Here is a 14112-nt window from a genome sequence, read left to right as displayed (position 1 = left end):
AAACAAAATCAATAACGTGGTCTTATTCATAATGCACTAAAAACCATGATCATAGTCACGCTAAACTGTAATAAATACACCTCCTTAATACATTGTATGACATCTTTGGCACACAAATTAAACACAGTTACTGTTTTATTAAGAAATAAATTAGGGTTGAATTTGACCTTTTTGATTTGTCTAATCACCATTTCGACTCTTCTCTAATTTATCCCTAGAGCATAGAAGTATGTCAATTATATCTTGGCAACATGCATTGTTAATCTTCCAGTGGTACACAAGACTGACTGTGAGGTACCAAAGATGGTTCCAGGTTTGTCCCTATACAAGAATCCAAATAACAGAGAGGCATTAAAAAGTCTAAAGGTGTATGGATTCCTGCATCTTACATGAGATTTTTTTGGGGAGGGGTGGGAGGGTCCCAGAATAACCAGAATTATTAATATGTCTTAGGGACAACCCTGTGTTTCTGTTACAATGTACTCATACCTTTAGAGTTGGACTTGATTCTGGGACTCGGTCTCCGGGAACAAAACTGTGTCGCCATGATGTCGGAGACGGGACTGAGGGTACGTTGTCAAACTCCTGTAACTTGATTGGCTTTACAACCCCCCAGTAAATACGGAGTGGTCCTTCTATCACCAATTTATCTGTCCTCTACAATGACAATTTAACAGAAATTAAGTCAAATACTTTTTAAACACAGAGAGTAACAATTATTAATTAATAAATAAAATGAATAATAAATCAATAATTCATTGCCGCATGTATATACACATTACTGTTGTTACATGTACCCCAAGAGTGTATATTAAAATGCTGATCCACTTTGAGATATGACCTTGACCTAGCATATCTTTAACCTTGACCTTTAATTATAGTTTATCGGTATATTTAGTCTAACTATAGCATTTATTGTCCTTATGGTAATATCCTCAGTAGAATTGGATATTTAAGGCCATGCAAGCTTCTTATTCCTCTTACATTTCCCTTCTCACACCTTTCATGTGTACATTGTACATACACTGAAGTAAACAAGTTCCATGGAAAATTATAAATATCCATCATTCCTTCTCAGATTGTTTATTATTAAAGATAAATCTCTAGTTCAGGCTAAGCTTCTGTTTATAGTTAACTTTGCCATCTCTAGGCCGCCCCTGACCAGCGAGTGTAGATTCCTCTTCAGTATCCCTATCATGTATCTGATAATCCTGGTTAACAGACACCAAAGAGACATGATGACCACTGAGAAAGTCAAAACACTTATTCCTCTCAAAGAAAAATGGCTCCAAGAAAATTAAGAGATTGGACAGTTTAGAAGCACTGCAGTATACATGTACAGGCAGTGACTGATACATGTAATGGGTAAACAAATGCTGCCCCTTTGATTGGCTAGCTTGATTATTTCTGATAATTAACAACACATTGTTGAAATTATTTTTGTTCATCGTTAGTGATTGCTGGCATTTCGTGTATTCCATATGTCACAACAAGAGATATTTGGTGGGTAAACATTTGATGATAAATCACTATTTCTATGTTAATTTTGATGAAATTGTTATTTTAGTATGTGATAAATTATATGGAAATTGAGAACTCATGTCCCAGTGGAGCAAAATGCATGGCAATATATAATCACAGATATTTTACAACACAGAGAATCTAATTTAGTAATTGGTTTTGGAAGCCTCGCATTGGAAAAAACTTTGTCATATACAATAATTTGTCACAGAAAAAAATAAATCTAATGCTTTGTCCCCAATCCCACTACCAGGAATATACATGTTGTTAAAAATAAATCTTCCTACCAGTGTATAAAGGTATGCATAGTTTTGGTATTGATATATGACTTAAATATATTTAATCAACTCAAAATGATAAATCCATATATACACACCTCCTTGATAGTTAGGGATTGTCTTTTCTTGCCTTCATAATAAGCATTGAATTCACTTATCTTCTTTATGAGCTCTCGTCTACAATAGAAATGAAATCGTTAAAGGCACAGAAATACTTGAGGGTACTGATAAGATTCAACAAACTGTACAAATGTAATGAATAAAACATACACAATTATTCACCAGTTTCTTTACACTGCTGCACGTTTCAATAAAAAATCATGCCAAACAAACCATTCACAAGAAAAACCTGTTATTATTATACAAGGGTAACCTAAACAACTCGGTGTTAGTTTTCTAGAGATTTGTGTATTCCACATACAAACCACGGTCTTAAGCATGTATCAACTAGATCAGCTAGAATAAAAATCAATGTCAAAAAAATGTTGGAATTTAGACAACAGCATCAAACGACTGACATATTTATGCAAATCTTGTGAATTCAAAAATGCAAAACAAAAACACAAAGGTAAGACAAAAATTTCAAAACTGTAATCCCAAACATCGTTCATACTTACTCCGCCAAGTCAACCAAGGTTTCCTGTTCGTAATCAATTATTGTCTCCATTTTGTCCCTCGAAAACAATCAAAGAACACACATAGTCTTACAGCCTCACCATCATTACACACAGAGATATATAATTAGGGTAATTTAGGTGACAAAATGTAAAACAACTTAAAAATAGTGCTGCATGACTGCTAGACGGACATGTAGAGATAAATCCATAAGGACTGTACAGTGAACTGATAGCTGGCCATTGAGACATAGCTAGAGCATCGTAATAGTTCCTGCAGTGTGTGGAGTTCAGGTCAAGGTGTAATATCAGTATTGATAGGGAGGGAAATAAAATTTACATCTCCCTCTCTCTCCCACCTAACATCACCTGCAATCACTGCCCTCTACCTCATTACACTGGGTTCTTACCGTGACACAGTACTGAACCACACACACACACAGGTGTAAGATGTTAGGAACGCATGAGTGGAGATTCCTTAACAGTCTAAAGGCTATCAAATGCTTAATTTGATCATTATTGATATGGACTGATTGAATATTAATGGTGGGCTAGTAAATACTGCTCTATATGGGGCTACAATAGGCTGAGGTATATGGGTCAGTATTTAAATACCTTCTAAGACTGACCCCCTGAACTATTTTCAGTTTTGTCTGTATTCTACCTGCCTTGCCTGCCCTGCATAATAATTTGATATTGAAACTCCCCCTACAGACAGTTATCAATATTACACATTACATTGAACAAAACTCTGATAAGAATATTTTAAGTAAATAGGAAGAAAAATTTATCAATATTTTCTTACAACAGCGACAAAAACCATGCACTCCTTATAACTGATAAATATGTTATACATATATAATAAGCACTATATGCCTTGTGGGGTCAATGGAAAATTATTAAGCATATGTTATACTAAATCCAGACCATGAATTTATAATACCTGTCTGTCTGTGTCTATAATTTTGATTTTCTTTTGCAGGTTACTGTGTTGTGAAGTATAATCTTTAAATTTTGTATACAGGTACATCAGAATTACTGATTTTACATATATAATATGTATACCACTGGGATTGACCTTGGCCACTGACCTTGACATCAGTTAGTAAAAATATTATCATCTTCCCCTGCCAAATGTGGGAAGCATATATACAGCAGCTTTATTATAAAACAAGTGTTTCTCTGCAGATACTTCAATGAAATAAATTAAATTTAATTTTTGGAGCACTAAAAAATACAGTCAAACCTTAATTTTTATGCCAAACTTGATGGGACAAAGGAAAACCTCTAGATATTGAGGGAAAAATACAGAAAATAGGTGATTTGGACTTCCTAATGACCTTGACATATCATGGTATACTTGAGATATTAGTGTTCAAGATTCTGAAGTTGAATGTTATATTGCAAACAGAAAACATTTTAGTTTTCCCCCAACTTTATAGGAACAGTCTCTTAAAAGACTTAATAGAAGGAATTGGCAGCACTATACAAAAGTGATTTGGACTACTTCATGACCCTGACATATCCATGGTATTTGAAATATCAATTTTTCGAGATACTTAAATATCACTGTATATTGCAAACAGAAATTGTTTTTGTTCTTTTCTTAATTGGAACTGCAACTTTATATAGTAGGAATACTTGTTATCGCAATTACTTAACTTAGCATGACCTTGACATATCCCCTGGTATTTGAAATATCCAATTTTTTTGAGAGGAGCCAATCCTAAAATGTTGCATTTTTTACGATATTTTTAACTAAGTGGACTCTTCTCATTAAATTTTCATTAAAAATTGTCACATTTTAAAGATGATAAAATGTTCCATTTGACAATGTATATTGCAAACAGAAATTTTACCCAACTTAATTGGAACAGTGACTTTATATAGTAGGAGTTGGCAGCATACACATGTGGTGTATGTCCAGGCAAGCTACATCTATCTACCTAATAAAATAAATTTCCAGAAAGTCCAAACCATCTGACCATCACTGCATGATTTCATATTTATAAGCAGCATTAAGTTGATTCCAAAGAGAGATATCGATCAGATTCAAACACCACATCAGATGAGTTTATACATTTTCCTGATTATTATAAACATAAAATAACCTCTTACGTATATCATCACGGATGTTTGTTTTTTCCTCCAGCTAGTCAAGAATGCTCTTTCATTAAATGACAGGCATCATATGCCTGCTGTCTATTTTTAAAGTTGACAAAATTAGCCAAATTTTGTTAGCATTTATTTATATACATGCATTTACATCATATTTCTTTTTGGCAGTGCTGCTGCAACATACCAGGTAATTTAGAGTAACCCCCCTTCTCTGACTGAGTGATGTGAGTGAAATTTAAGCCCTGCCAGAGACTGAACAACCAATTAATTTCTGTGCACAGTTCATAACAAACCTTATAATCTATAATTAATTGTAGATAATAATGCTGTACTACATGTATGCATATTGTGTAATGGTTTTGGCTGAGGATATTGGCCTGGATAGCTCAGTTGGTAGAGCACCTGAAAAAAATTACAAAAAAAAATTTATTGTGAATAATTTGTTAAAAAATTACTATGTAATCCCTGATAATTTTGAAGTTTTATGTGATCATAGAGGGCGAAGACCATTTAAGGAGTTAGGAAATCAATGTAATGGTTTGGGCCGTGGATATCAGCCTGGATAGCTCAGTTGGTAGAGCAACTGACTGGAGATGCAGAGGTCCCGGATTCGATTCCTGGTCCAGCCATACACTTTCTCCCTTCCTGTTACAATTGTAATAGACCAATATCCACTAGACAATTTCTGAACAGACTGTACTTGAGGGTCCATAAGAAGCAATAGTAACAGTCAGTCTGACATATCTAAGATAAACGTCTTAAAGTTTGAATTAAGGAGATCACATTCAATTTGAGTGCACACCATCCGTCTATACCCTAACAAGTCTCCTGTAGCTCTAGGACCCCCCCCCCCACCCCCCTCTTATATTTGCTTGGACCATCATTGACAAACATGAATGGATTTACATGTATTTAAAATCAAGATCATATGACAACCGATGAAAATTTTATATCTATTTAAATGACGCCATAAATGTAATCATTGTTAAATTGCAACATAGGAAAGGCTCTAAAAGGTCACGACTACGACTCAATATTGAATATCACCTGATTACCTTTTATCAGGTGAATAGATCTGTGATAAAACCACAACGATAAACGAATAAGGAAGCGATAATGGGTACAGATTACCGGTGTCCAATTTACCTGTTCATTTCTATCTCTTTCGCGTCGAACCTTCCACAAGCATCATCAAAAACAACAACTTGTAAAACGATAATACATCTGGCGGAAGCTGGGCTTGAGGAGATTTCCGGGTAAAGGGGAATAACTCGCGCAAAATAAAAAAAATCCAGAGGCGGATGTTGTCTTATTGGGCTAATCGAACAATTTACAGAGCGGGAAATAAAATGCAGATTACACGTTCCTACAACTGAATATCTCTACAGACACTCCACCCCCACAAAAAATAATCAAAGTGATGCATCTTTCGGTTATTTCTAGCTGCAAAACTGTAGCTCTCCGAAAAAAATATATATTGATAGACCGGAGAGCTACAGTGCCACCCATTTAAACAACTGTATATTTATTGCGCACAAAAAAGTGCGCTCGGTTCTGGATTAAATCTTCCAAATTCTTATCTCAATTGCAAAAAAACTATATTTCAATAAAGCCCTTACTCCTCTATCAATTGCTTTCGTAGTTTACATCTGTATGAAGCGCGTTGGACCGAATTATCTTGGAAACCAAAATGGCAGTATAAATAGGCGAAATTTTCGATGATCTCAATTTCAGAGCCAGGAGGGCTATTAAACACAATTATACGGAATGTTTTGTTATGGAAACAGTGAAAGAATATGTTAGGAACACACGGTTAGTAACATTTTGAGCTGACAGTTTTAAAAACATGGAGAAATAAATCCAGTACCGAGCGCACTTTTTTGTGCGCAATAAATATACAGTTGTTTAAATGGGTGGCACTGTAGCTCTCCGGTCTATCAATATATATTTTTTTTGGAGAGCTACAGTTCTGCAGCTTGGATATTTCATGGTGGACTTCACATTATATAAAGCCCCCCCCCCCCCACCCAGCCAATCTGTATGTTTGGATGTAGACCTAATCAACTAATGGGGGATTAAATCAAGTAAGCTGAGTAGTATAAATTGAAATGTATTAGAGCCTAAATGTTTTAAACATACATTTCCATATAAACCTTACAAGTAAAATTTGGTTTATAAACACGCCACTCAAAGATAAAACTACTCACTCTCGCGGTGTGTATTCTGACGGGTCCTTTTGGGGAGTTTTCTTTGGGGGACTGGAGAAAAAGTCAAACTCCATGATTTGATTTGGGACTGCTTTGGCTTCACGCACTTCGTGAGAATTGCGTTTCAGTTTGGGACTAATGTTATGTTGCGGACTGCCGTTACTGTGTATCATCTTTCCACTTTCGAACACTTCTTTCAAATCAAAATCATATTCTCCGTTATAAAGTGTGCCGTCACCGTTTCTCTTGAAGTTTGCGGGTGACACCACATTGGAACCATATCCCATCATCTGGGGGCCAAATAGCTTGGCATAACATGGTTTGTGACAATATGGCAACCCTTTCCTCTGAAATTTAATTTAAAAAAATCGATATGAAATCTTTCATTTACCAAACTAGGGTTTCTTGCATGTCTTGATTTTCTCAACAGAGATAATCAAAAGAATTGTTCAAATAATATTTTTTATGCTTTTATTTTTGTATTGTAATGTTAAATGTCAAATTCATATTTTTAAAAAAATTAATTATTATTCGAATATTAAACAATTATTACTGTTTTTTTTTTTTGGGGGGGGGGGTCAAAATACGATGGTTTAGCAACCTAAGGAGTATAATAATATTGTACTCCTGAGGTGGCTATATCATCGTATTGACTTAAAACAGCAATAATTACTTTAATATATTGTTCAATAATTAAAAGATATTGAACATTGTTAAGATAAACCAAAAGTAAAAATTTACTTGTCAGTTAGATTTTATTTGGAGGGGGGGTCCCTGTCCCTCGGAAAATCAACCCCCTATCAATAAACTCGATCCCTTATAAGTTATGTTCATCTGAGTCGAGGACAAAAGTAAGTAAATCAGCTTTCCAAAATTATTAGTATAAAATTGAATTTCTTGATCTATTTATAGACCAATGTTGACAAAATAAATTCTTATATTAACCTGGAAAATCACGTGCAAGTGAATCTATGTAGTAAAAAACGTCCACATTATTGGATCTTAACCAATCAGATATAGGAAATAATCAATCATATAATAAAAATATTTTGTGCGCATTCGTTCGCAAGTACCGCCAAATTCGAATTCATCATGCTAGCAATTACACATATCTCTTTTTTGCAAGTCCTATAAAACACATCAAATATTCGAATTCTAAATCTCAACTCTTTATATGAATACCAGACCAGAATAGACTTTGAAATCCATAAATTTGTAAATTATTAAGAGTTTCAAATGCTTTTATATTTTTTTTAATGAATTTCCTTTTTTATTTGTAAGGAAATTTTTGATTGCAAGCATCTGTTAACGTTTCGGGCTTGTAATTAACATCGGAAAGTTTGGCAAAAGAAATAGACACGTGTTTGGGTATACGCGTCCCGGACTTACTTATAAAGCATTTTTAAGATCCCAGGTTCATGTACAAAAACCAAGTTCCACAATTTTGTACTGTGATGCTATTTACATGTGGGAACAGCCGGAACAGACATCATTTTAAAAAATTCGTTAATTTTGTATATCCATAAATGATAATGTATATGAAAAAAATGTCATTAAATCCTAAATAGAAGATGCTCACTCCGTAAATCGTGACCAATTTTTTACTTCGTAATTTTGTTGTCTGAAGTGAACATTATATAACAGCCAATTCTTTCATTCATTTATCATTGTTCTATTCCTAAAACATGCCTGGACCGGGACAAGGATTCGATCAATGACAGAAGAACCGCGTGTTTTACAGCTGATCAGACAATCCAATAATGGGTGCGTTCACAGTTCTACCATTAGTACCAACTTTCAATATACCATTGGTACAAATCCTACTGTACAAACCCTGAAATTGGCAAATATTTACCAATGTTACCAATTCCAATGGAGACATTTCAACTCTTTATAATTATGCCAGACACAAGAAAATCGAAGCAGAATATCCGACAAACAAACCACATTTCACACTTCTTTAGAAATTATAATCCATTTAATGGATTGTAATACTTCAAAATCATGAATATAAGTGTTTGATATGCTTTTATATATATATTTTTAAAAAGAATGATGAAATTTCCTGTTTTATTTGTAACTAGCTGTGACGTCATTTACCAACACTAACCACACTCTGAGAAAAATATACATGGCAAAAAACATTGGTACCAGTGGCATGCCAATGGTAATTAATTTTACCAACGGCAACTTTTGTCTACCAACGGCAGAACTGTGAACGCACCCAATGACTGATAGAACAGCAGTCTGCGAGTAATCCTTTAAGTGTGTCAAAAACACATTAAACTAGTGCTAATTGTAACGGGGACCGTTACAGATGTTCCCCAAACGCTCCCCAACTCCCTTTTGGTGCCATATTCCCTGTAAGCTTCATTAAATAAGACAACCTCTATGCATCTGAGATTTTAACAACATTAACAAAGAAGTCTCATTTAAACTTTAGCATTGATACATGTGGGCATATGCATGACCATATCATTTTTTATATTTTAATATACTTATTAAAGTATTTTCCAAAATTATAAAAAAAAAATTTTGTGTATGTTTGATTTTTCCTTTCACGTGCAATGATGAGCATGGTGACCATATGAAAAGTCCATTACATCTATCTATGTTCTAAATTCCACCTGAATTACAATAGAAAAGTTTCAGCCAATCAGATTGCAGCACATGTACACGCACGTGTATGTATGTGCATGGTGACCATACAATTTATTTTCTATGTTCAAATCCCATTTTGTTGAAAACCAAGGAAGTTATAGCTGTTTATAGTTTCAGCCAATATTATATAACAGCCAATTGCTTTATTTCATGTCATGCATGGCTATGTTCAAAATTTCAAAGGATTTCGTAAAAAACAAGAAAGATATTGAGACTTTAAGCCAACAGAGCGAAGTGCACGTGCATGCGCGGGACATTTTCACCATGTCGATGTCTATACTACTAATATATCCTCACATTATGAGTTTCAAAGCATTTCATTTAAAAATAGAACAGTTGTGGCTATTACATTTCACGTGTTGCACTGCACGCTCAAGCACAAAATGACCTTGAATCTAATAACATGTCTACTAACCCTAAAAAGGTTTTACTTACATCGGACGTACAGTTTACAAGATCATTCCCGGACAAAAAAGTTCCAGGAAGAAGAAGAAAAATAATAATAATAATAATAATAATAATGTCAAAAACACATTAAATTAGACTATCGTTCTTTTGAGAGAATCTTTGTTCTGTCTATCGATTGATTTTGACGAAAAAATATGCAGAAGATTTATTGAACAGAATTGAGAACAGACTAGGTAATAATCCCAAGAACAGAATTTATTATGTACAGTTTAGCTTCAAAATCTATGTCCTTGTTATTGATTTGAATTTCTCTATAAACATGAAATACAGTAGATTAAATTTCATATTTGATATAATTTTTAAAAACATTTACATTTTTGTGAGTATAAAATTAATGTAATCCTTTCAAATATTTCTGTACATCATTATTTAAACAATAAAATGCTTTCTTTGTTTGTTATTACTGGAATTAACGAAGCAGCTGTTGCAGAAAAAATACATACCCCGCGTAAGCGGGTTATGTTAATTTTTTCTGCAATAGCTGCGACAAACAAAGAATGACATTTTATTGTTTATATTTATATCTGTTTAAATAATCATTTAAAGTAGGATTAAAACGATTAATTATTGTATTAATGATGTGAACGTTTTTATACGTTTCATTGATGGAACAGCCACTGATCAAGAAATCTGTACAGGCGACATGCCGATTGTAGTTCAAGCAGTGATTAACGTAATGGGTTTTCTCAAGAAATCAAGAAAATATTCAGCGGATGTAAATATTTTACACTAATCGTAAACATCAAACAATAATATGTTTACAAAAACCTGTATACATAACAATACATTCTACTTATGCAGCAATACATCTTAGCACCTGCATACGGGGTTTATATCTCTCAGTTGATTCGATACACAAGCACATGCTCTAAGAGTAAACAATTTCTGAAAAGAAGTAAGTTATTGACAAACAAGTTGATAAAAGAATAATATGAACAGCCTCGTTTAAGTAAATTTTTTTTCAGTTCTATGGTCGATATAATGACCTTGTCAGCAAATAAAATCTATCAATTATAATCAAATGCTAACGTTTTTCAAACTAATTGTTAGACCATTATATACATGTACACTAAACTGACGATAGACTGTTCGATTATTTCCCGATCATAACAAGGAGAACACTGAAGGGGGGGGGGGTGGTCGGCAGTGGATGCTCACTCCCTCATGGCACCTGATCCCACCTCTGATATCGATGTTTTAGAGGCCCTTGTGTGGTCTGCTCTTAATTTGTATTGTTTGGGTGGACTTTTGAGCTTGTATGCCGATCGTTTTCTGCATGGTATATATTTCTTTCATGAAGTGCACCTTTTCGTTTCCAAGAAAGATTATGTATCTTTTCTTATATCCATTGATTTATTGGTTTATATGATTTCCATTTTATTGAGTATATCTATATACCTCTGCATGTTGACCCGGTGCTAGGATTTTTCCACACTCTTCACATCTCAAACAATTGGGATGCCACTGTTTCCCCAGTGAGGTCTTTCTTTCAGCTAAAATGGACAACATTTATAGCAAAGGTACATTTCAAATTCATATGTATATGTGTACACATTCAATTATATACAAAAGTGTCAAGTCATCCAATATATGACACGTAAAGTTTATTGAAACTTTGAAAACTGGACATTAATAAAATGAAATTTAAGCAATGTATGTCATAATACATGTATACATAATCAGTCACATTTATGGACTTTTACGGAATGTATGCACTACAAAAATGATTGTCAATGAATTTTAAGGATTATTGTACAGCTTTATTAAGTTCACTCCATGTCGATGTTATTGGTCAGATTATCTAGCTTTCTTGTTTATATAGATACAGGTATATGGTACAGGGAACTCAAAAATTAAAATGAAATCCATTAACACTGTTCACTTAGAACATCGTATGAATGAAAATTCTGCCTAATTTAAAGATATTAGGCCAGGGAAGTATTTACATAATAAACTTTTACAAATATACTATGTTGATTTTCATAGATAAACGTGCTTTAAAAATGAGAAAAGTCACCTATTATATGCTAGGTTTAATTTGCCGACGCCCTGTGGAGTAAAATGATACAGTGGGTCAAATGTCTACCTGTATGAGATTAGAAAACACTCTCCTGTAACTCAGGTCAAGATCTCTAAACAAAAGTCGCGAATTTTATTGCCAGGAGATGTTTACAATTGCAAAGACCATGAGTTTGTTTCAAATTTTATTCTCATTTGTCTTTGTAAATAACATGTATTACTTTTTATGAGAAGAATAAAACAGTTAATACATGGTAGCGTTGAAATATGGACCGTCTTTATTACGCTACAAGAAGCATTAAGCATGCGGATTAATTAATGGACCACTCTACGTCAAGCTTTTACATTTGTCACGCTCCTAAAAACAAATGTTTTACTGATGTCCTCTGTCACAGTTGGGGCTGTACCAAGTTTTCACCGTTCCAGGACATATTGTTGCAAGTTTATTGCCCCATGTGTAGCTTCTTGTTCAAATACAAAGTAAAAATAGGCGTCCGTTTACAGAACAGAACTCTATTGATTTTCAATCAAGACTTCACGACAACCCCTTAAATATTTTATAAACCTGTTACAGGTTTTATACGTTATTTTTCTTCCTTATTTCCCAAAATTGGTTTGGGTAATATTTCAAAGATGACGCAAAAAGCTGGAGCTAAAGTGTTGCAAAACGAGCATTATTTATTAAAAAAGGGGCAAAAACCTCTAAAACTCTCTTATCTGCTTATCTTTTATATACTGCTAGAATAACCAAATACATTTCTTTTAATTTTCAAATCAGGTAAAAGGTATACATAATGCATTTCATTTGTGTTTCATACCATTTAAAGCTGTTACCACGTTTGCTCTATTGTACAGACGACTGTACTTACCAAAGTAGACAGTTTTTCCGCATTTGGGACATTTATCCATGGCAAACGTTAGCTTCAGAGATCATATATTGATTTCTGTTTCATCTTCATATTAGCATATAGTATAAAAATCCTGATATAAACAAGGAAAATCCGTTGACAATTAAACTCCTGTGATCTGTGTTAGAGGAACTGGTGGCATTGAAAAATCACAGAGCATGTCGATAAGACATCGACCATTGAAATCGAACAAAGTGGGTATTCAAATCAACTCCAGGTGTAAACATTTGAAGTATATACTCAAGTTTAAAGTCCACATTTGGAAGGATTTGAAAACCTTCTGCTGATCCTCGCAGAAAACAATGTTTTTATCCACTAGGAATGTCTCGCAATTGAACTGTTCTCTATAAGTTGTCAAGCCTGCAACCCTCGCGAACTTCACGCTCTCTTGAGCCCAAATCTCATAACATTTTTAAAGGTATTTCGAGGTCAACAAATGCTCATTTAGTTTATAACAATGTGGGGCGGGACACGTTATTGGCCCAACATCCCATGAAATGTGATACATTCTTAGGTGTCCGATGTCTGCGACATAACTAAGGCTGAACTCGTGTTAGCATGAGCAATCACGGCTGACTTAGTAATGAGGTGATATCACAGTTGTGTTTTATTCATGGGTTTCATTTTTGAATCGATATCATGATTAACACAACCTCTGGATCTTGCATTGCATCCTTTTTCATCACTACATTAGGCCTAAATGACAAAATTTATATTTCAATGACCACGTTGTATATATCCTGAATGATAGTGGGACAAAAATGACGGCTAAAATATGTTTTATTGATTAATTTTTTTAAGAAAATGCGGAAGATATGAAGATAAGTTGATATTCACCCTCCATATATCTTGTTTTATTTTAATAGTAAAACCGGAACAAGATGATTGTGACAATCAGGTTACTAATAAGGCAGTTCTCATCAGACTGTTCATAAAACAGGATAAGCCTCCTATAAATAATATACCATATGGCTGCTAAATTAATATAAAAGAATATTATATAGATAAGTCTTTTCATTTTGGTATTAAAATTGGTCAGATCCTTGATGTAGTCTAAAAAACTGTTCAGAATGTTAATCAAATCGGAAAGACTATCCCCAACCTAAGGTCGATAAAATTTAAGCCATCTGTCATTTTCCCAAATTCACGGTGTGTTTCCTTAACATTTCCGTTGTGTTTCTTTGACTACACGTGGCCTTTTTTCATTGTCAAAGTATTTTTTCTGCATTGATGTTTGATAAATAAGGTGATAACATGATATAATTTATTGCAAAATGAAGTCTAGTGCTTAATTGCAATTATATATGATTGTATTAAT

General features: G+C 33.8%; 1 protein-coding gene across 1 annotated transcript in view; it reads right to left on the bottom strand.

Moving 5' to 3' along the window:
* Nucleotides 1–13340, bottom strand: part of LOC134249249 (ras association domain-containing protein 2-like) — a 22554-nt gene extending 9214 nt beyond the window's left edge. Inside the window, exons 1-5 of the mRNA XM_062731618.1 lie at nucleotides 12756–13340; nucleotides 11266–11360; nucleotides 6739–7085; nucleotides 1898–1976; nucleotides 490–657 (exon numbers count right to left, since the gene is read on the bottom strand). Of these exons, the coding sequence (XP_062587602.1) occupies nucleotides 490–657; nucleotides 1898–1976; nucleotides 6739–7085; nucleotides 11266–11360; nucleotides 12756–12795 (729 nt within the window). The 5' untranslated portion in view covers nucleotides 12796–13340. The remainder of the gene's footprint in view (nucleotides 1–489; nucleotides 658–1897; nucleotides 1977–6738; nucleotides 7086–11265; nucleotides 11361–12755) is intronic.
* Between the last annotated feature and the right edge of the window lie 772 nt (nucleotides 13341–14112).

The sequence above is a fragment of the Saccostrea cucullata genome, unplaced genomic scaffold (assembly GCF_032062105.1).
Source record: "Saccostrea cucullata isolate Sc308-1 unplaced genomic scaffold, CSIRO_AGI_Scuc_v1 ctg1757, whole genome shotgun sequence".
NCBI classification, from domain to species: Eukaryota; Metazoa; Mollusca; class Bivalvia; order Ostreida; family Ostreidae; genus Saccostrea; species Saccostrea cuccullata.
The sequence above is the reverse complement of the archived record's forward strand: the minus strand, read 5'-3'. Positions and strand labels throughout refer to the sequence as shown.